Source organism: Dryobates pubescens, chromosome 17 (genome assembly GCF_014839835.1).
Source record: "Dryobates pubescens isolate bDryPub1 chromosome 17, bDryPub1.pri, whole genome shotgun sequence".
Classification (NCBI taxonomy): domain Eukaryota; kingdom Metazoa; phylum Chordata; class Aves; order Piciformes; family Picidae; genus Dryobates; species Dryobates pubescens.
Genome location: NC_071628.1, coordinates 22,968,134 through 22,991,844, shown reverse-complemented (window position 1 = coordinate 22,991,844; position 23,711 = coordinate 22,968,134). Strand labels below are relative to the sequence as shown.

At 48.6% G+C, this 23,711-nt stretch overlaps 1 protein-coding gene across 1 annotated transcript in view; it reads left to right on the top strand.

Annotated features, from left to right (window-relative positions):
* Window positions 1-23,711, top strand: part of REC114 (REC114 meiotic recombination protein) — a 29,532-nt gene that overhangs the window by 680 nt on the left and 5,141 nt on the right. The window contains exons 2-4 of the mRNA XM_054168797.1: window positions 529-618; window positions 16,389-16,472; window positions 23,300-23,494. Coding sequence (XP_054024772.1) covers window positions 529-618; window positions 16,389-16,472; window positions 23,300-23,494 — 369 coding nt within the window. The remainder of the gene's footprint in view (window positions 1-528; window positions 619-16,388; window positions 16,473-23,299; window positions 23,495-23,711) is intronic.

Sequence of the window (23,711 nt, the reverse complement as noted above, 5' to 3'; positions counted from 1 at the left end):
TCAGGTCTCTCAGTATTGCCTCAGAGGGATGCTCCAGGCCCCTCAGCATCATCCCCAACACATCAATGATACAGTGGCCCACTCTTCTTTTTTTTCTCTCCTTCAGCAGTGACCATTATTAAAAACCAAGTTGGAAAAGTCCAGATGGTTGTTTAAAGTAGCTAAGTCTCTTTATGGAGTTAAAATTGGTAACAAAACCCAATTCTTAAATGTGCCTCCTGTGTGTGGGGATGGAGGGAAGGCTGCATGACTGTGTTTTTAATACCTGTGGTATTAAAAACTAAGTTGGAAAAGTCCAGATGGTTGATTAAAGTAGTTAAGTCTCTTTATGGAGTTATAATTGGTAAAATAAAGAAAAATCTTAAGTGTGCCTCCTGTCTGTGGGGATGGAGGGAAGGTTGCATGACTGAGAGGTAAGTCACACACCTGACTCGTAGCACCCACCTTTGAAACCTTTTATTTTGCAGTAAAACTGGAACATACACTGTGCTGGCAGGATTAGACCTTTGTTCTGTGTATCTTTTCAAGGTTTTTGAATCCAATGAAGAGTCAGGCCATCTTACCCTTACCATTGTGGTGTCTGGCCATTTCTTCATTTCCCAGGGGCGAACCGTCCTGGTAAGTTTCTCGTGTATAAGGAACATTTCTCCTTTGATATTACCATCAGTCTCAACTTTGTTTCCCTTCTCAGCTTGATGTAATCCCTCACTGAAAGGAAGCTGTCCATTTTATTTTTGCTCATGGTAATTCTCTTGTGCTGCTTTCTGTTTGTCAGAATATTACTACACACAGTACAGTTAGAATATAGGGTAGAGTTAAATTAGATGTCAGGAAGAAGTTCTTCACCGTGAGGATGGTGAGAGACTGGCACAGGTTGCCCCAGGAGGTGGTGGAAGCCTCATCCCTGGAGGTTTTGAAGGCCAGGCTGGATGTGACTCTGGGCAACCTGATCTAGTGGAGGGTGTCCCTGCCTATGGCAGCGGGGTTGGAACTGGCTGATCCTTTAGGTCCCTTCCAACCCTGACAATTCTGTGATACTGAACATGATAAGAAATAGGAATTGGCTGATAAATACAGTAGAAAGCTTTTACAAACCACTGGAAGGTGCTGTGGCATTAAGATAACAAAGACTTTAAGATACTGCAGTAACAGTCACAGCCTAAGGGTGCAGAGAGAAGGTGGAACAGACATGCTTGGTAAATCTGACCATGCTTGGTAGATCTGACCTTTTTATACTATAGAATGTATAAGAGACTATGCTGTAGCTGTAAATATGATGTATAAGCCTACAAATTAGTTTTTACTGTGTACCTTAAGAGGTCTTAAACTTGCAGAAAAGCCTTGAGTATAGGGGTAGAACCAAGGATACCCTTGAAATTTGTTTGGCCTTGAAAGGGTGTTGAAGAGCTGATGAGTGAGCTACCAGACAGCTGTCAGTTGTCAGGCTGGCTACCCCTCACACAAGGCATGGTGTTTGGCTCCCAGATTTAATGAGGACAAGATGAATGTTCTTAGATGAGGTGAAAATGGAACCTGGAAAGTATTTCAGCACTTGTGTTGAATAAGAAAAAAGGATGGAGCAATTAAAAGTCCCAATAGTGAAAAGAACTGCAAGTGCAAGGAGCCTTGCTGCCCTCTCTTAACTGAATTCAGCACAGAGTGCCCCCCTTCTGGGGCTGGTCCTGTCTTCAGTCTGTAACTGTTTAGTAGACTTACACTACCCTCTAGAATGCCCTTGGAACAGCCATCTAAAGGCTAACTGAAAGTAAGTTTTAATAACCAGCTAAGGAGCAAAAAAACCAAACCCAATTCAGACAAAAGCTGTAGCTCTGGCAAGGACTGAACCTGGCAAGGAACAGCGGGCAGGGAGAAGCGTGCTGCCGTGAGGGATGAGTGCAGCAGCACAAGCAAAGCTTGCAGAGGACTTGGCTGAGAAAAGCACTTCCTTGCAGCTCTTAGGTTTAGTGGCTAGTGAAGCTTTCAGGCAGCTGCCTTGAAAGGCCAGATGAGGAATTTCTGAGTTCTGTCAGGTCTGTTTCAGCTTCTCAGAGACACTTTAAGATACTGCAGTAACAGTCACAGCCTAAGGGTGCAGAGACGAGGTGGAACAGATGTGCTTGGTAGATCTGACCAAGATGCATTAAGAGTTTAAAAGGAGGGAAAAAACCAAAGTTGCTCTTTTCAAACATTTCTTTTGGCCATGCTTCTGTGCCAACTTTAAGGCCAACACCAACAACTTTCTATTGAGTATGAGAGAAGTGTTAGACAAAACTGGTGCCATGAGCATTTTCCACTCTGGCTGTCAATTCCTTTGGGTGCCCCTCTCGGTACATCAAGCTGGGATTGTGCTGCAGGTGGGTTCTGTGTGCACAGAACTGAGCTGGTGTGAAATGCAGTCGTCCAACATGAAAACATTTTGGCTGGACCCTCAGAGGTCATCTACTCCAACCTCCCTGCCATTATCAGGGACACTTCTCAACTAGACTTGGTTGCTGAGGGCCTCATCCAACCTGGCCTTGGATGCTTCCAGGGAGGGGGCATGGGAAACCTATTCCAGAATCTCACCACCCTCTTACTGAAGAACTTCTTCCTAAGATCCAGTCTGACCCTACTATGTCTTAACTCAAAACCATTCCCCCTTGTCCTGTTGCTGAGCACCCTTAGGAAAAGTCCCTCTGCAGCCTTCCTGCAGGTTCTCTTCAGGTGTTGGAAGGCAGCTATAAAGTCCCCTGGACTCCAGGTCCCTCAGTCTATCCTCATAGCAGAGGTGCTCCATGCCTTGGATCATCCTTGTGGCCCTCCTCTGGACTTGCTCCAACAGTTCTGTGTCCCTCTTCCGCTGGGGACACCAGAGCTGGATGCAATATTGAAAGTGGGGTCTCAGCAGAGCGGGGCAAAGGGGCAGAATCCCCTCTCTTGCCCTGCTGGCCACCCTCCTTTAGATGCAGCCCAGCACAGAGCTGCCTTCTGGGCTGCATGAGAGCACTGCTGGCTCATGGGGAGTTTCTCATCAATCAGCACCCTCAAAATTTTTTCTTCAGGGCTGCTCTCAACCCACTGCCCCCAGCCTGGATTTGTGCCTGGGATTGGTCCAAGCCAGATCTGGTAGTCAGAGCTGGGCACAACTGAACAGGCCACCGGTGAACTGTAAACTCCTTACTGAGTTGCATTACTGTGCAGCCTGTGTTGTAGCTGCAGAAATAATCAGATTGTAGAAATGGTTAATCTCACTGCTTCTATCTCCCTCTCATCTCCAGCTCTCAGGAGCTGTCAAAAGCCTGTCACAATATCTAAACAGGCTTTGCACCACTAAGTGTACACAGTTCTTTGGAGTCTGTCACAGCCCAAATCCTCTCACTGCGGGGGTGGGGGGGCCATTAGAAGGGACATTCTGTCACAGAGGATAATGCACACATTTCTGCTCCAGAGGGAAGCTATCAAGCTCAGCAAAATGCTCCCATTGTTGGAATGATTCAGCTGCTTCTGTTACTGTGCACTCTCATTGCTGCATCCTGGCCTGGGCTACTGAATGCTTCCTTACACCTACGTGCCCTATTCATGCTGAAATTCCCTCTGATGTGCTCACAGAACCCTTTCTTGCTGTGTAGTACCTGCATCCTTTAAGTTGTTGATGTCTAGTCTTTTGATCTACCTTCTAAGCCCTGCTTTTCAGGCCTTTTGATGTACTAGAGGCTCCTGGCTTTGAGGGAACTGAGTAACAATTATCCTAGCTTTGTACCTTGTACCTCTGCTTAGGAACATGGTGAGTGGGGCACAAGATGTGTGCCACAGGGATCCTAGTTCCTTCTCAACTTAAATAACTCTATTTTTGTGATGCTTCCATTTATGGATTAATAAAAGGACTTTTTCCCACCCCCCCCTCCTTTAACAGCAATCCAAGAATGAACTGAACTGCTCATTCAAGAATTTATTCACTGGTGAATGTCCTTAACTGTGTTCTTCTGCTGCAGTAGTAATGGTAGAGCATGAGCCCCTGCCTTCCCCCAAGAACTTTAACATGAACCATCCTAAGTGACAGTTTTAAACCCAGAAAGGTTTCATCTAGCATCTGTAACAAGGCAAACTGAATGGCTTTACAGTGAGTAATGCTGTAGTATGGTATGTCCTTACCTTTTCTGCTTTAAAATTGGCAAGGAATGTAGTAAAATCAGGGCATTAGAAGATGCAAACCATCTTGGTTTGTACCTTTGCTTCAGGAAGACAAAAGACAAGAGTGCCTCTGCTCTTCAGTGAAGCCAGTATAGGCTCAGAGAAGTGGTTAGGGTAGAAAAGATCTTTAAGTCCAACCATTAACCCAGCACTACCAAGTCTGCTGCTAAACCATGTCCCTCAGCACCACATCTACATGGCTTTTCATGGCCCTGGGCAGCCTGTTCCAAGGCTTGAAAACCCTTTCAGGGAAGAAATTTCTCCTAATATCTAACCTAACCTCTGCTTGCAAAACTTAAGGCCATTTCCTCTCATGTTGTCACTTGCTGTCTGAGCAGAGACCAACTCCCACCTGGCTGTGGCCTCCTTTCAGGGAGTTGCAGAGAGCCAGAAGGTCTCTCCTCAGCCTTCTTTTCTTCAGACTAAACCACCCCAGTTCTCTCAGCCTCTCCTCACCAGCCCTGTTCTCTAGACCTGTCACCAGCTTTGTCCTTCTCTGGACCTGCTTCAGCCCCTCAATGTCCTTCTAGTAGTGAGTGGCTCAAAACTGAACCCAGTACTGAAGGTGTGGCCTCACCAGTGGCCAATACAGCAGATGACCACCTCTCCAGGTTTGCTGGCCACACTACTGCTGATGCAGGCCTGGGTGCTGTTTGCTGCCTTGGCCACCTGGGCACAAACTAGCTCATCTTTAGCTGGCTGTCAACCAATGCCCTGAGGTCTTTTTATGGAAGTTTCCAGCCACTCTTCCCCAAGCCCAGAGTGGTTGAGGGGGGAGTTGTGACCCCAGTGCAGGACCCAGCGCTTGGCCTTGTTGAACCTCTTCCCACTGCCTTTGGCCCATTGGCCAGCCTGTCCAGATCCCTCTGTAAAGCCTTCCTACTCTCCAGCAGATCAACACTTCCTCCCACCTTAGTGTCATCTGCCAACTGAAATGAAGAGGGTCTAACTTTGGGGTGATCTATTTACTCTGGGAATCTTCTTTGCTCTCTGCCTTTCTTTTGCATACAACATTCACTTCTACTCCATTTGCACAGAGGAAAAAGCTGTGTAGGAATGGTTTGAAGCTGGGACAGGGTAGATTTAGGTTGGACATCAGGAAGAAGCTCTTCACAATGAGAGTGATGAAATACTCTCATTGAAATACAACAGGTTGCCCAGGGATGTGGTTGAGGCCCTGTCCCTGGAGATATTCTAGATGAGACTGGATGTGGCCCTGGGCAGCCTGGTCTAGCTGGAGGTGTCTGCTGACTGCAGGGGGCTTGGACATGATGACCTCTGAGGGTCCCTTCCAAAGTGATGCAATCTGTGAATCTGAATGGAAATCTTTTTCTTTCATTAGTAGTTGAATGAACATGATTAACTCTAGGAAGAATACTCAAGTGTTCCTGACTTGATATCATAGTCTTTTCTGTGTGATTGATGTATTTATATCTTCTCTTAATCTTTTTTATTATCTTAAAGCAGGAGTGTAAGAAACCTTTTTTATCTTAAAGAATGGTAGCAGAGCCAAGTGAGACTATTACTCTTCTGTGATCCATTTCTGCTCTTCTATGATCCATTTCTGAGAACCAGCTCTATAAAAGACCAATAAAATATTCACATTTCCTAACAACTGATTTCTTTTTTGATACATGCAGAAGTCTACAGAGTTATTTTCATGAGCAATAAAAGAGTGGAATATTTAATGTATTCCCTTCCAGCAAACTTTCTTCTAATGGAAGCTGAAATACTCTTCCCTTGCCCAAAAGAAGGCTACAATCATGCATTTTTAAACCAGGTGGATTAGTGAAATACCTTGTGCTGTGCACCTTGCTCTGTGGTGAGGCTGAAACAATTGATTATAGTGTCTGAGAGTAGTCCAGAACCAGTCATTAGAGCCCTTCCATGCTACTGGTAAGAGTAATGGTGGACATCTTCAGTGTTTCCATCAGATGCCCAGAGAGCTGATGTATTTTAATGGTAAACTTGTGGGAAATGGGTTCAAGATGACTTGAAGTACTCTTTAATGACACTGCCAGAGACATACTTGGAACAGTCCTAACAACTGCTTCCCTCTAAAAATACATGTTGTGATCAGCCAAATGGACTGAAGGGGAGGCTAACTGCAACTTCACAGCCTGGAACATAAAAATCTCTGAGGTGTGATGCAAATCAAAGGGTATTTGGATTTGTTGTTGTTGTTGTTTTCAGAGTTCTTCATTTGGAATTAAATTACATAACATGTTTTTAGGACCTGGGTCTTTTTTTGCTGCAGTGTTTCCTAACAGCCTGCATATTTTACAGGAGAAAAATCTCCTGCTTGCATACTGTAGATAATGGAATTTTACAGGAAGATCTCCACAGCATCTCCCTCCACTTCTGGCCATACTCTCTGAGAGACATCGTGTTTTCTTTGCCACAACCCTTATTTCCTTTCTCTCCTTCAACTCAGCACGTCATGAAAATGATATCTTGGTGGTTTACTGGAGGCAATTAATTCTGGTGCTGGAATTCTTAATATCCCACAAATTAAACAAATTGAAATTGCAAAGAGGACTTGCTTAATAGGATAAAATTAGTCCAGAGTAATTGATTTGTGACCTGATCTTTTAAAGCGTAGACTAAACATCCTTAGTGCCCTCCTGGTCCCCTCATGACTCCTAATAAGCCAGCAGTACTTAGGAGAGAGTAGATTTCAGCTCATTAATTAGGCAAGCATTCAGCAGACCTTCTGATGTTCTTGATGCTCTCTTTGCACTGCCTGAAAAGCAGGCATCACATTTTGGAGATGATATTCACAACGGGTGTCTTGGGTAGAGGAAGGTCCCTCTGCAATAAGTGGGGACATTTGCTGGAAAGCCAGGGAAGTGAGCAGGCTAATGCTGCTCAGTGGGAATGGATTGCAGTGCTAGAGGTTGGCTGGGTTTCTGTGAAGGGTCCTAGGATTGATATGTGAAAGACTAGAAGGAATCTTAGCTTCATTGACTTATTCAGTAGCACAGCTGCAGTTCATAGAATCATTGTATCCTTTAGGCTGGAAAAGACCTTTAAGATCACCAAATCTGGTGCTAAAACACGTCCCTCAGCACCACATCTACACAGCTTTTCAGTCCCCCCCAGGGATGGGTGCTCCACCACTGCCCTGTGCAGCCTGTTCCTAGGTTTGACAAACGTTTTGTGAAAGAAACTGTTCCTACTGTCCCACCTAAACCTTCTTAATTTCCTCTCACCTTGTCTATTTGCTGCCTGGGAGAGGAGACCAACACCCACCTCACTCCAACTTCCTTTCAGGGAGATGTAAAAAGCCAGGTCTAGCCTCAGCCTCCCCTTCTCCAGACAAAAACAACCCCATGGCCCTCATCTGCTCCTCCCCAGCCCTGTTCTCCAGAGCCTTCACCAGCTTTGTTGCCCTTCCCTAGACACACTGCAGCACCTGAATGTCCTTCTTGGAGCGAGGGGCCCAAAACTGAAGCCAGTACTCAAGGTGTGGCCTCACCAGTGCTGAGTACAGGGGGACAGTCACTGCCCTTGTCCTGCTGCCTACACTGTTCCTCATCCAGGCCAGGATGCTGGTGGTATTCTTTGGCCACCTGAATGCATGCTGGCTTATCTTCAGCCAGCTGTGACCAACACTTCCAGGTCCTTTTCCACCATGCAGTTTCCAGCCACTCTTCCTACATCCTGGAGCATTCCTACATTCCTGGAGCATTCATGGAGTTGTGACCAAAATGCAGGACCCAGCACCTGGCCTTGTTCAGCCTCATTCCACTGACCTCAGCCCATTCATCCTGCCTGTTCAGATCCCTCTGTAGCTCCTTCCTACCCTCCAGCAGCTCAACACTCCCACCCAGCTTGGTGGCAGTTTCAGTTTGTTCATTTCTTTGACATGATCTTTTGGGACATTGAATATCTTTCTGCACTGCTTCCCCATTTATGTTTGCCTTCATGACAGAATCCAGTTGTGTAATGGTTAGGATTGGGGATTGCCAACAGTAGAGAGTTTCATGGGGTACTGATCTTTACTGCTCTCATTCTCCTCTTCTTCTAAACCCAGCCATTAGAGCAGTTTTTTAAGAGCAGTGATAGCTGTTAATGAAATGTATTTAGCCTGAAGTTAGGAGTTTAATCTATGGTATTGATCTAGGGAAGTACATATTTTGTATCAGGAATTAAAGAAGAAATTGCTTAACTTGGCTTATTAATGGGATGCCCTGAAGGGCTTTAAGCAGCCTCACAAGCATCCAATTTGTCTCTCTAGGGCCCTAGTCAAGACTTAGTGTTCTGAAGTAGAAGTCAGGAAAAGACAAAAGTCAGGTTCTCTATTCATGGAATCATAGAATAGTTTAGGTTGGAAGGATCACCTAGTTCCAACCCCACTGCCATAGGCAGGGACACCTTCCACCAGCCCAGGTTGCTCAAGGCCTCACTCAGCCTGGCCTTGAACACCACCTGGCAGGGGGCATCCACAACCTCCCTGGGAAGCCTGTTCCAGTGTCTCACCACCCTCACTGGAAAGCATGTCTTCCTAATCTCCAGTCTCTCTCTCCCCTCTTCCAGCTCAAAGCCATTGCCCCTGGGCCTGTCACTCCAAGCCCTTGGAAAAAGTCACTTCCCAGCTTTCTTGTAGACCCCTTCAGGTACTCCCTGGAGCCTTCTTTTCTCACTATGATCTATCAAGGTTTGTCCTCAGGAGATTATCTTTGCTCTTCACTCTGTAAGGGGCAGTAGTTTGTACCCAGCTCCTTCTAGAACGCTGATGCCTGGCAGCATGCACTCCTGCACCCAATCCATTGCACTCTGACAGCAGACACTCCTGGCTGGCCAAGTCCCTTGGGCATGGTTGTCTAGAGGGTGGCTGTGTGTGTCCCATGTTTGCTGCTTCAGTTAGCTCTCCTGCCTCTAAGGACAGAGCACTCTGTGTAATGAGTCCATCCCTGGTGTGCTCTTCTCCAAAATCAAACAGCTTAATAAGAAGATTTAAGATGCAGCTTCTGAGAGATTTGGGGTAAAAACAAAATGAATGCAGAGCTTAACATCCTTTTAGTTTTGATTCCACTTAGCTTGCTGTCTGCTTGCCTTCTTGAGTTTTGTGTTTGGCCTTTCACCTCCCTCCACTTCCTGTTCTGTATTATGGATCTGTTTGAGGTGCTGGAGAGGCTATAGAGAAGGGCAACAAAGGTGGTGAGGGGATTGGAGAGCAGGGCTGGTGAGGAGCAGCTGAGGGAACTGGGGTTGTTTAGTCTGGAGAATCATAGAATCAATAAGGTTGGAAGAGACCTCAAAGATCATCAAGTCCAACCTGTCACCCAAGACCTCATGACTACTAAATCATGGCAACATCCAATCCCCTCTTGAACACCTCCAGGGATGGGGACTCCATCACCTCCCTGGGCAGCACATTCCAAAGGCTAACAACTGTGAAGAAGAAGAGGCTGAGAGGAGGCCTCATCATTCTGTGCAGCTCCATGAGAGGAGGCTGGAGTGAGGCTGGTGTTGGCCTGTTCTCCCACGTGACATAACAAGAGGAAGTGGCCTCAAGCTGCACCAGGGGAGGTTTAGGTTGGATACTGGGAAGAATTTCTTTCTTGCAAGAGTGGTCAGTGATTGGGACAGGCTGCCCAGGGAGGTGGTGGAGTCCCCATCCCTGGAGGTGTTCAAGCAACTTGTGGCTATGGCACTTGGGGACATGGTTTGATGGTCATGGAGGTGCTGGGTAGAAGATTGGACTTGATGATCTCAGAGGTCTTTTCCAGCCTTAATGGTTCTGTGAGATGACCAGTGCTTACACCAAGATCTAAGGTACCCCCAGCTACTGAAGCACATGGTCCCTGCTGTGCTCTCACTTCCCAGCCATGCTATTCATGATGCACTTGGATACTGATTTGGAGCTTGGGACATTTTTGCAGGGACAACTTTCTGCTTCCCCCACTCTACAAGGTGTCATGTTTGGGGATTATTTTTGTTGTCATGTTGACACTCCTCCTCTCCACTCCCATTTTCAAGACAGCTCACACTGCAGGAATCAACACTAATGCCTTTGGCCTTGTTTAGACCTCAGAAAAAGATACAAATAAGGAAACTTACTGCTTCTAGGTGTGTTAAAAAGTAATAATGAAGATTTGATTGGAATTGCATTTAAAGTTTCATTTTCACCACTTCTAACTTGAAGTTGGAACCACAGTTCCATTTGACAGTCATTAAGGAAACCCAGAATTCTCAGTAAGAGCCTTTCTAATGTGAAAAGGGCCACATGACAAAATCACTTTCCATTTGGGGAAAGCAAGGAGTTAAAAATTGGTGTTGTCAGTTCTATGCAAGCATTTCATCAAGACCCAAGGGCAAGGTCCTGCACCTGGGTCAGGGCAATCCTGTGCACAAACAGGCTGGGCAAGGAGTGGCTCAAGAGCAGTCTGGAGAAGGACTTGGGGGTATCAGTTGGTGACAAACTCCCCCTGAGCTGGCAATGATCACTGGCAGCCCAGCAGGCAGCTGCATCCAATGCAGGGAGAGCAGCATCACAGGGAGGGGATTCTGCCCCTCAGACCCCACCTGCAGCTCTGCCTCCAGTTCTGATCTCCCCAGCATGAGGGACATGGAGCTGTTGGAGAAGGTCCAGAGGAGGACTAGGAAGATGATCAGAGGGCTGGAGAACCTCCCCTATGTGGATAGGCTGGGAGAGTTGTGTTCAGCCTGGAGGAGATGGCTCTAGGGAGACCTTAGAGCAGCCTTCCAGTACCTGAAAGGGGCTACAGGAGAGCTGGGGAGGGACTTTTTGACAGGGGCTGAGAGTGACAGGATGAGGCACAATGGCTTTGAGCTAGAAGAGGGGAGACTGAGACTGGAGATGAGGAAGAAATTCTTCAGAGTAAGGGTGGGGAGACACTGGAACAGGTTGCCCAGGGAAGTTTTGGATGCCCCCTTGCTGGAGGTGTTGAAGGCCAGGCTGGACAAGCAGGGAGGATGCTCTGCTGCTGAGGCTCTCAGTGTCCTTTTCCCCCATTAGCAAGGAGGCACTAACAGCTGGAACCTGATGTGAATGCCCCTCCCTGGAGGTGTTCAAGGCCAGGCTGGACAAGCAGGGAGGATGCTCTGCTGCTGAGGCTCTCAGTGTCCTTTTCCCCCATTAGCAAGGAGGCACTAACAGCTGGAACCTGGTGTGAATGCCCCTCCCTGGAGCTGTTGAAGGCCAGGCTGGACAAGCAGGGAGGATGCTCTGCTGCCGAGGCTCTCAGTGTCCTTTTCCCCCATTAGCAAGGAGGCACTAACAGCTGGAACCTGATGTGAATGCCCCTCCCTGGAGGTGTTCAAGGCCAGGTTGGATGAGGCTTTGAGCAGCCTGGGCTAGTGGAAGGTATCCTTGCCCATGGCATGGGGGCTGGAACTGGATGAACTTTAAGGTCCCTTCCAACCCAAACCATCCTATGAATATATGAACTTCCATGTGAAGTTTCAAGCCTGAACAGTTTTCCTAGGGAGAAGAGACCAACACCCACCTCACTCCATCCTCCTTTCAGGTAGTGATGAGCAGAGCCATGGTGTGGAGTTCTGGACAGGGTGGCACAGTAAGTGGGCAGTGCCAGTCTCTGTCTGGGGGCAGGTTATTTCTCCATCCCTGCAGTCTGTGCAGCACTGGACAAGCTCACAGGTTGGGTGCTCAGAGCAGCAGAGCCCTGCACCCTTGCCCAGAGCAGTGTTTTCCTCACATCTCCTTTCAGCCTGCAAAGGCAGTGTTATGTGTGGCATTCTGGGATTTTGTTTTGTCTTCTCTTTGGTTTTGTTTGTAATTTAAGAGCAGAATATATCAAATCTGTGGCCAAAAGAAAGTTTCTCCTCCAAAGCCATTGTTGACACATACTTCAGCTTCATTTGCAAACATCTGTCTGCTGAGGATGAGTGAATCCAAACTAGTTGATGCAAGCCAGCATAGCTGAACTCTCCCACAAGCAACATTTCTACTATATATTCATTTCTAGTTAAGCTAGGGCTGCCTGAGGGCCTTGCAAGCTACCATAAAGTGGATAATCTGTGCCTGTTTTCTTAGGTTGCTTAGCACCAAAGGGTTTCCAGAGTATCCAGCAATAAAAATATTGTTAAATAACACACAATACCTTCCAACATAGATCACAGCCCTCATTGTCCAGCAGCTTGTTGTGTGCTGAAATGTAAAATCAGAGCAAAAGTACTTCCCAGTTCATGCTGACTCGATGGGTGCGAGGCTGGACCAGCGTTACTGACTCCTCTGCCCCATGCAAGGGGTGATCATGGCTCACCTGCTGCTGAACTGGCTGGAAACATCTTGCTCTGCTTTCCCACTTCAGCTTAATTCTCAGGGCTCTTCCTCAGAGAGGCTTTTGTCAGAGGTCTATGAAAACGTTTTCCTTTAGTACAGTACACTTAGAGGTGTGGTCCTGGAGAGTGACATAAGTAGTGTGTGTGTGACTGGCATTTATCTCCTCAGACTGATAACTTTTGAGGTCTTACATCCCTGCCCAGTTCTTAGTTGCCTTTTTCTCTGTAGCCCTGATCAGTCTTACACTGCCATCTGTCTTTGCTCATGCCCAGGACTGCTCAGCATTGCCCAGGCCTTGCTCTGAAGTAGTTATGGATGTCACTTGCTCAAGGAGAACAGTGACCACAGCTGCTGTGTTCTCTGTCAGCAGCAATCTGGGAGGGACAACTACCTTTTTTCTTTGCCATTTTGCCCAGAGCAGGTTCAGAGTCAAAGCACAACTGGACAGTGATCTTGATACATTGCCTACCCTACACCTAGCTCCTGGCTCTTGGCAGACATAGAATCATAGAATAGTTTAGGCTGGGGAAGACCTTTAAGATCATCAAATCCAACCATTAACCCAACACTGCCAAGTCAATCACTAAACCATATCCTTCAGCACCACATCGACACGGCTTTTAAACACCTCCAAGGATGGAGAACAGCACCACTGCCCTGAGCAGCCTGTTCCAGGGCTTCATGACCCCTCAGGGGAAGAAATTGTTCCTTTTGTCCAACCTAAACCTCTCTTGCTGCAACTCAACTTGAGGCTGTTTCCTTTCACCCTGTCACATTTTACTTGGCAAAAGAGACCAACTCCTGCCTCACTCCAACCTCTTTTTGCAGGAGAAGATAGAGAGCAGGAAGGTTTCCCCTTCCTCGACCCTGAGTGGTGGAACAAACCCAGTCTGTACTGACTGAGGTAGCATGGAATGGCCATGAGGAACAAGACATGGGGCTATGGATAGAAACTCCAGCACAGGAGGTTCCACCTCAACATGTGGAGGACCCTTTTCACTGTGAGGGTCCCAGAGTGCTGGAACAGGCTCCTCAGAGAGGTTGTGGAGTCTCCTCTGGAGACTTCCCAGACCCATCTGGATGCATTCCTGTGTGACCTGTGATAGATTCTGCGGTCCTCTTCTGGCCAGGGGTGTTGGACTGGAAGATGTCCTTCCAACCCCTAACATCCTGTGAGCCTGTGAACAGACTAGACCTTAACATGGTGCAAAATCTGGGCCCTTTTCCTGCTGAGAACTGAGCAAAATCTAGAGCATCTGGGCTGTGATGCCAATTAACTGAGGTAAACTGATAGAGTTAGGCTTAGTTCTGTAGACCTGAATTTATCTAAACCATTCCATCTCCTTTTCCAGGTAGCTTTGCTCAGTGCCACACCATGTCTGTTGTCCTGCTCAAATACTGCACTGAGACACAGCATGGAGGTGGCAGCAGGGTGGGAGAGGAGGAATGGGATGGGGGTGCCACGTCCTTGGAGCCTTTCCTGCATTCAGGGCTCCTCAGAGCCCGGCCAGATTGATGGGCCAAGCTCAGTGGGATAAGGTTCAACAAAGCCAAGTGCTAGGTCCTGGGGTTACAACAACTCCATGAACACTCCAGGCTCAGGAAAGAGTGGCTGGAAAGCTGCTTTTGCTTTCTACAGCTCCCTGACAGGAGATCTGGATCCAGGTGGGGGTCAGGCTCTTCTCCCAAGGAAGAAGTGGCCTGGTTGGAGTTCCATCCCTGGAGGGGCTGTGGTGCTGAGGGAGGTATTTTAGTGGTGACCTGGCAGCGTTGGGTGATCTCAATGATCTTTTCCAGCCCAAATGACTCTCTGATTCTGTTTTTCTGTTTGCTTTAGCTCTTCTTAGTTACTTGTATCTGCTTGGCAACAGACAGCCCACCAAAGGTGCAAGAGGAGAGGAAATACTTCCTGCTTTGTTCTTCAGTTAATTAAACCTGAAGTAAATTGAATTTCAGTTAATCACATTTGGGGGTTGGAGCTGACTAATCAAGAGGCCATAAATACACATTCCAAATGTTGGGTTTTTCCAGCTTGCCTGACCTCAGAGGCAGGACATACAGAAAGGATGAGAGTCTGGGGAACATCAGCACAAGAGTTGGTAGGAAAGTTAAACATTGGCTGCCTTTTATGATTTCTTTGAAAACAGTTATGATTTTAGGGGGACAGCATTTGGTCAGGCTACATCTCACAGTGAAAAGGAAAAACACTGTAAAAATAGACTTTATATGGGAACAGCTGTCTTTAAATAAACCCAGTTGGTGTGCATTAAAACCAGTCACTATTTGAAATGAAGAGAGTAAGCACAAGCAGCCACAAGTTCAAGTGGCTTAGGGAAAGCATGAGATACTGGAATTGCTGCTCTTAACAGCATTTTGGGGCTTGGCTGCTTGTCCAGAGTGAGCAGTTCTGAACTGGCTCCTGTGTTTTGAGGAGGTATGGATATGATTAAAGGACTGGAGTTAAGGCTGAGAGACCTGGGGCTCTTTAGTCTGGAGAGGAGAAGGATGAGAGGAGAGCTTATTGATGTCTGTAGATACCTGAAGGGTGGCTGTCAGAAGGATGGAGCCAGGCTCTTGAGAAGAGAAGGCTCTGGGGGGCCACACAGGGCCACCAGTGTTCCCTGCACCCTGCATGGACCAGGGAGGGCTCTGGCTGCAGGCAGAGATTCAAAGGCAGCATTTCTCACCTTGTGTCTGGGAGGAGAAGGCTCAGAGACCTTCTTGTGGCCTTCCAGGATCTGAAGGGGGCTCCAAGAAAGCTGGGGAGGGACTCTTGAGGGTGTCAGGGAGGGATAGGACTGGGGGGGATGGAGCAAAACCAGAAGTGGGGAGATTGAGATTGGCTGTGAGGAAGAAGTTGTTCCCCAGGAGGGTGGTGAGAGCCTGGCACAGGTTGCCCAGGGAGGTGGTGGAAGCCTCCTGCCTGGAGGTGTTTGCAGCCAGGCTGGAGGTGGCTGTGAGCAACCTGCTGCAGTGTGAGGTGTCCCTGCCCATGGCAGGGGGTTGGAGCTGGCTGAGCCTTGAGCTCCCTTCTGACCCTGATTCTTTTCAGTGATAGGATGAGGGGCAATAGACATAACCTCAGTCCACCTCCATATGAGGAGACCCTGGAGTGGTGTCAGATGGATGATAGCTCTGGCAAAACCACACTGCTGGTGGCCCAAGGTGGGACATGATGTGGTTCTTGAGCCTTAGGATGCCTCTGGGAAGCAGTCTATGCAAAAAGCCACCATCATTGCAAGAACGATCAGTTCAGATGAGGCAGGCAGGCAGTTTTCCTCCCTGCCCTCAGATGGGTCGGTTTGTTTGCTCCACCCCCACGCCTGTGCTAACTAAAGGCTCTGTGGCAGGCTGGGGAAGCTGTCTTGGGAGACACAGCCCATTGCCCTGCAATTTTTACACAATGTTTTCAGCTTCCTGGAGTGTTGTTACAGAATGCTGAGCAGCCTGGGTGGCTTGAGGAGACTGACAGCTAATGCAGCCCGAGTACAAAAACATCTTTATCGAGTTATCCGAGCTGCTGCTTGTTTACCTGAGCTCCAGCTGGAGCGAAGGCCTCCCTGGGCCGGAGAGAAACCAACTGCCGGCGCATCCTTCAGGTTCGCCTGCCCTCTGCTGCCCTCTCGGGCAACTTCAGGGGATGCAGAAGAACGTGAAGCTCCCTGCTGCAGCTGCTTTGTGCTGCTTTTCACGGAGACCTTCATCACAGGCACAGATATAAAATACGGATGGAAATGAGACCGTGCCTTGAGCTTGGCGCTGGCGCTGCAGACTCGGCTTTGATTCCTGGTGCAGCTAAACCCACACACTGGCAGCTGTTCGATGCCCAAGCTGAAGGGTGCAGAGGACTGGCCTCCATCAGGGATTCAGTTACCTCCCCCCCTGTGTGTGCTTTGGAGTGTTGCATGTCTGCTGTTGGAGTGGTTTGTGCTCTGCTTTGTTTCAGGAAGGCTTTTCACTAATCGATTCCCACAAGTGGCTGCAGATAGTGAGGCGAGCAGAGTGCCTGCTGTTCCGGGCACAGGCCAAGGTAGGCTGCCTTGCTTTTCATATTTCTGGTGGCTCTCACAGTTCTGCATAAGATTTCTTCATGCTGGAGAAATGAAACCTGAAGCCCTGAGATGTTCTGTCAGTTGTCTGCATATATTGAAAGGTTTCCTTTCTTTCTAAACAAGAATCCTAGAATGCATTGGGTTGGAAGGGACCTTTCAAGGTCATCTCATCCAAATCCCCTGCTGTTAGGAGTGACCTATGCCATTAGAAGTTGCTCAGAGCCCCAGCAAGCCTGACCATGAATGTCTCCAGGGATGGGGCCTCCACCACCCGCCTGGGCAATCTGTTCCAGTGTGCCACCACCCTCACAGTAAAGAATTTCTTCTTCATCTCCAGTCTAAATCTTGCCTCTTCCAGCTCAAAGCCATTGTCCCTCATCCTGGCACTACAAGCCCTTGTCAAAAGTCCCTCCCCAGCTTTCTTGTAGGCCCCTTCAGGTACTGGGAAGCTGCTCTGAGGTCTCCTGGAGCCTTCTCTTCTCCAGCTGGACAATCACAACTCTCTCAGCCTCTAGGTCCTCCAGCCCTCTGATTGTTTTTATGCCCCTCCTCTGAACCCTCTCTATCAGGTCCATCTCCTTCTTGTGTTAAGGGCCTCAGAGCAGGATGCAGTACTCCAGGTGGGGTCCTGCCAGAGCAGAGTGGCAGAATCACCTCTCTCAATCTGTTTTAGAAGACACAGTGGATCTGGAAGGAACAAGGAAAGGGAAGGACCAGTAGATCATCTCAGTATGTTTTGTAACTGCAGATATTCAGGCTGCTGTCTGAGAGTTAGCTACAAAAACACTAGACCCTTATTTATTTCAGAATCCACCTGCCATGGCAAACAATTAAAAAGATGAAGTGATGCTCTTACAGGTAGAGAAACATGCTACCTCTGAGTCATGCTTCACTTTGGCAAACAAAGTATCTAAACAGACCATTCCTCAGCCCTGCCATGGCCCCTAGCAGCAGCAGCAGGCTGGTGATTCAGGCATTCGGTGCTCAGGGCAATGAAAGGCTTCTGGGCTTCCCCTCAGATCTCCTGGAGAGCGGTCGATTAGCCTGTAAATAATTAAACAGCACTTGCTTGCTTGTTAGCAGCCTGTCTGTAACTCTCAAGTGGTCTGGGTTCTGAGGGGCACTCCCAGAAGTTTCTTGCTCCTCTCCACTGAGCACTCACCAGGCTTTCCAGAAACAAAGCCTGTCTGAAATGAGAGGAGCTCCCACTTCTCCCCTGATGGCTCCTGGGCTTCGTTGTTTCAGCAGCAGCAGCTGTCTCTAGTTTATCTCTACTTGACAAGAGGATTCATCTCTTCACTCAGAAACAGGAATTCTGGGAAATGGTGATAAGCCTCTTGCTCAGTAGCTGCCAGAGCCCAGTTTCAACTCTTGGTCCTGTTTGCAGAAGAATTAAGGCATAAAAACATCTCAGGCACTCTGACCTTCTCCCCTGACAGGAACTCTGCTACAGACTGGCTTAGTGTAATTGCAGAACCCAGCAACAGCCACAAGAGCTGACAAGTGGACACATTCCCCTTGATTTTGATCTGTTGTCTGATTTCTTGTCTGAAAGACTCAGGAATGTTTGCTTCAGGATGTTCACAAACCAAACAGTCTAGTTTGCAGGGGAGAGAATGCCTCACTAATTGCAAGATAACAACAGTCTTCACATGGAAGGACTAATCTTTGTTTCCACATCAGCCTGGTCTAATGGTAGTACCAGGAGCTGCATAAAGGATTATCTTCAACTGGTTTCCATCCCCAGGGGTCCCTTCCAACCCCTACCGTGCTGGGATTCTGTTCAGTTCGTGGGTTATGTTTGCCTGAAACCCAAACACCTTTTGTGCTGGTTTTTAATCAGATTTTCATAGAACCTTGGAATTGTTTCAGGTGGAAAAGACCTCCCAGGTTCATTGAGTGCACCATGGCCATCAAACCATGTCCCCAAGTGCCATGGCCACACCTTTCTTGAACACCTCCAGGGATGGGGACTCCACCACTTCCCTGGGCAGCCTCTTCCAATTCCTGACCACTCTTGCAGCAAAGAAATTCTTCCTATCTCCAACCTAACCCTCCCCTGGCACAAGCTTGGTCTCTTCTGCCAGGCAGGCAAGCAGCCCCAGAACAAGAGGACACAGTTTCCAGCTGTGCCAGGGGAGGTTGAGGCTGGATGTTAGGAAGAAGTTCTTCACAGAAAGAGAGACTGGCCCTTGGGCTGTGCTGCCCAGGGAGGTGGTGGAGTCCCCATGCCTGGAGGTGTTTAGGAGGAGCCTGGGTGAGGCCCTTGGTGCCATGGTTGAGCTGATCAGATGGTGCTGGCTGACAGCTTGGACTGGATGATCTGGAAGGTCTTTTCCAACCTGGTTACTTCTGTGTGTGATGCTGTGTGTGAATTTCAGGCCAGTTCCTCTTGTTCCAGCACCTGATACTAGTGAGAAGTGACCAACCCCACCTCACTGCAGCCTCCTTTCAGGGAGCTGTAGAGAGCAATGAGGTCTCCCCATTGTTAAAGAACACTGAAGAAGACTATGGAGCTGTTGCAGTCATTAGTGCTAACAAATCAGCAGATCATCAGTTCACAGCTGCTAGAACAAACTCCCCAGCACAGCATCAAGAGATTCTGCTGCATCTCACCAGAACCCCAAAATGAACACAACAATCACTTGGAGGCTGGAACACAGCTCTGAGGGACAGCTGAGAAAAGAGGCTGAAATGAATTTGGTGCATCTCAGTGTTTCCTTACCAGCAATTCATGTGACTTTAACTGGGTTTCCTGGCACTGCAGTGGTGCCATCATCCTGTTTCTCTGCTTTATATCCTACATTGTAGCTGAAGTGATTCCTTCAGTGCTGTGAGTGTATACAGCTGCCATGCTAACCTCCTGAAGTTCTTAATACAGAGTGGTTTCGAGGGCAGACACACCACGTAAGGGTGGCTCACATCTCAACTCTGCTAGACCTCAGTGGAGGGAGGCAAAGAGAAGCCATTGAAACAGAGGAAGGGCAGCTAGGTTTGTAAAGTCCATCTCAGCACTCAGGGCAATTAAGTAGAATAGAATAGAATTAAACAGCTTGGAAAAGACCTTCAAGATCATTGAGTCCAACCTCTCACCCAACACCATCTGGTCAACTAAACCATGGCACCAAGGGCCTCACCCAGGCTCTTCCTAAACACCTCCAGGGATGAGGACTCCACCACCTCCCTGGGCAGACATTCCAGTGCCCAATCTCTCTTTCTGTGAAGAACTTCTTCCTAACATCCAGCCTGAACCTCCCCTGCTGCAGCTTGAGACTGTGTCCTCTTGTTCTGGTGCTGTTGCCTGCCTGGGAGAAGAGCCCAACCCCCCCCTGGCTCCAACCTCCCTTCAGGTAGTGGTAGACAGCAATAAGGTATTACATCAACATTTCTGATTGGTCCTAGAATTGTAGAATCAGAATAGTTTAGGCTGGGAAGGATCTTCAAGATCAAGGAGTCCAACCATTCTCTAACTCTGCCAAGGCTGGTGCTAAACCGTGGCCCTCAGCACCTCTGTGTCTTTTAAACACCTCCAGGGATGGGGATTCAACCATCTCCCTGGGCAGTCTGGACCAGGCTTTGAGATCCCTTTCAGGGATCTTCTGATGTGCAGCCTAAACCTCCCCTGGAACAACCTGAGGTCATTTCTTCTCACCCTGTCACTTGTTACTGAGGCAAAGAGCCCAACCCCCACCTCACTGCAACCTCCTTTCAGGGAGCTGTAGAGAGCAGTGAGTTCTTCCCTCAACCTCTTCTCCAGACTGAACCCCACTTCCCTCAGCTGTTCCTCACCAGCCCTGTTCTCCAGGCCCTTCACCAGCTTTGTTGCCCTTCTCTGGACACATCCCAGCACCTCAATCTTCCATTCTTCTTCTATTCTTCCCCCCCCCAAGCCATTAACATTGCATTTCCAGTGAAACTTACTCCTTTCTTTGAGAATCTGTTTTCAGCAGGGCACTGTACACTCTTAGCAGGCAGAATGAGCTCTCAACTGCATTTTGAGCTGAGTATTAATACTCCTGAAGGAAAAGCCATGTAGAGAAGACACCTGGTGCAGCTCATTCTAGTGCTAGTGGAAATTTTGTTCAGTGAAGCTCAGGAGGCTATCTGTCAGAGGCTGAACTTCAGTGCTCACTCTCTTTCTGTAATGGAAAATGGTTTATAAAGTCTCTTGTTGTTTATCAACTGCAGGCTTAAGTATTTAACAGTCCTGGTGACAAAGCAGAGGGCACTACAAATAACTCAGACTGCAGATTGTCAGAGGGCTGGAGCATCTCTCTGGGGACAGGCTGGGGGAGTTGGGGCTGTTCAGCCTGGAGAAGAGAAAGCTCCAGGAGACCTTAGAGCAGCCTCCCAGTGCCTGAAGGGGACTACAGGCGAGCTGGAAAAGGACTTCTGACAAGGGCTTGTAGTGACAGGACTAGAAGGAGTGGATTGAAGTATGAGGAGAGGAGATTCAGACTGGAGATCAGGAAGAAATTCTTTAGAGTGAGGGTAGTGAGACACTGAAACAGGTTGCTCAGGGAGGTTGTGGCTGCCTCTTCCCTGAAGGGGTTAGGGCCAGGCTGGATGAGGCCTCAAGCAACCTGGGCTAGTGGGAGGTGTCCCTGCCCACGGCAGGGGGCGTGGAACTAAATGATCTTTGAGGTCCCTCCCAACCCAACCCATACTATGATTCTATGAAAACTTGATGTGGAGATTGTAGAGGTAACTAAAAAAATGCTCTTGGAAAGCCTCCAAAAGGAATTAACATTAAGATGCAAGTTACTGTCCTGTCCTCCTAATGAGAACTCACCTGCCTGGCATAGCCACAAATCAGTTCTCACTTCAGTGAAGCCAACCCAGTGAAGGTGACAGCTCAGTTAATTGGAAGACATGTAAGAGAGCACTGCTAAAATGAGCACTACAGTTCAAATCACTTGGGCATGTTCCCCTTTCAAAGGTACCAAGGCAAGCTTTCCTGCTTAGGATGGCCTAAATGTCACTTGATGCAGTACAAGCATCTTCAAATGCCATGTGTGTAAACACACAGGCTGTCAGGAGAAGCTGGCTCCTCTCTCAGACACAAGCCTTTGAAGTGAAAGCTGTCCTTGGAGCCCTGCACTCAGCTCCCTGGCAGCCTGTCTAGTCACTCACAGAAGTGGGTTTGATGGTGAGTGCTCAGAAAGATGAAGCCTCAACCAGGTTACATCAGTGTAAGGAGATCCCCCTGCTTTCCAGAACCTTAACTGGTTTGAATTTGAAATTCCAAGATCAGACTGCCTGTGCCATTAATGCACTCTCTGAACAGGAGCTCGAGGTGCATTTGCCTTAGGTGAGTTGAATGTGCTCAGGACAAGCTTATTGTGCACAACAAACTCCTCAGTCCTCCCTTTTCACGGAAGCCCAGCAGGGTGGGGGTTGGAAGGCACCTCTGGAGATCATCCAGTCCAACCCCCCTCCCCTGCTAAAGCAGCTTGCCCAGCATCACAATGTTCAGGTGGGTTTGGGATCCCTCCAGAGGAGAAGACTCCACAGCCTCTCTGGGCAGCCTGCTCTGGGCCTGCAGCAGCCTCACAGCAGACATTCAGTTTAGATTCCAGAGTTCTGCCTGCTTTGCCCTTTCCATTTCAGTCACAAACAACTGGTCAGAGTTTGCAGATCCTCATAGCATATTGCTAGCAGCACCAAGAAGGACTTCATTCCCCTGCTACACCTGTAAAAGCTGTTCTCATGGCAAGGTGTGCCCCCTTGGCTAGACAAACCGGTCAGCTGACACCCGGCCCTGCTCCCTCCCTCACCATTTGTTTGGGGTGTTTCTAACCAGTTTTCAAACTGGGACTCAAGAGTCTTTAGGCTTAGCTGCTGGGAAAAATGCAGACAAGAGCAGGCAAAGCTTGTTTCTTGGGGTTTAAGTTGGTGCAACCGTCCAAAGATGTGTCCCCACCTTGCTTACTTTCCCCAAGAGGACTTTCATGAAACCAAAGCAGCTGGAGGGGCTGGAGGCTGCTAGGTCATAGGCTGGACTTGATGATCTCAGAGCTCTATGCCAGCCTCAATAATTCTGTGATTCTGTAGCTCATAGAATCAATAAGGTTGGAAAAGACCTCAGAGATCACCAACTCCAACCTATCACCCCACACTATGACTTAACTATAACTAAGCCATGGCTCCAAGGGCCACCTCCAATCCCCTCAAACACCTCTAGGGACGGTGACTCCACCACCTCCCTGGGCAGCACATCCCAATGGCAAATTCCTCTTGCTGGCAAGAACTTTCTCCTTACCTGCAGCCTAAACCTGCCCTGGCACAGCTTGAGACTGTGTCCTCTTGTTCTGGTGCTGGGTGTCTGGGAGATATTGAGGAGCTGGAGCAGGTCCAGAGGAGAGCAACGAGACCGGGGAGGGGACTGGTTGGCAAGGCTGATCAGGAGCTGGGGGAGTTTAGCCTGGAGGAGACTCAGGGGACCTTACACACTCTTCAACTACCTGAAGGGAAGTTGTAGTAAGATGGAGGTTGAGCTCTTCTGCCAGGCAGCTTGTGATGAGAGGACATGGCCTGAAGCTGCAGCAGGGGAGGGTTAGGTTGGCTGTTGGGAAGCACTTGCTGATGGAAAGGGCAATCGGACACTGGCATGGACTGCCCAGGGAGGTGGTGGAGTCACCCTCCCAGGAGGTGTTTAAGGAAAGACTGGATGTGGCACTCAGTGCAGTGGTCTAGTCGGTCTGGTGGTGTTGGGTCATAGGCTGGGCTTGAGGAACTCAGAGGTCTACTCCAGCCTCAGGAGGTCTGTGAGGACTGACTGGCTTCCCCTCTGGGTTCCGAGCAGAGCGAGTGCCGCATGTTCCGGGTGCAGTTTGGGGGCGCAGCCAAGGAGCAGATGCGGGAGTTCTGCTGCAGTTGTGTTCAGAAGCTTGCAGAGTACCTACCAGTTCAGGTGACAGAAGGACCAGGCCAGCAGCTCCACCCCAGTCTCAGCCAGGTGGGTAATGGTGCAAACCAAGAGAGGGACACCGACCAAAACGCAGCAGCACTACATAAAGTCAGCAGAAACTCGCAGACAGGACAACAGAGGAAGAACCAGCTGTGAGGCCTGTAAATGCCAGGCTTTAGTGTTGCAACTAGGATGCAGGAAACCCAAAACACAGTTTATTGCAAGGAAACCTCATTAGTGAGCACAGCCAGAGCGAGTCAGAAGTCAGCTGCTGGAGCTGTCATCTTCCCTTTTCCTTAGCACGCCT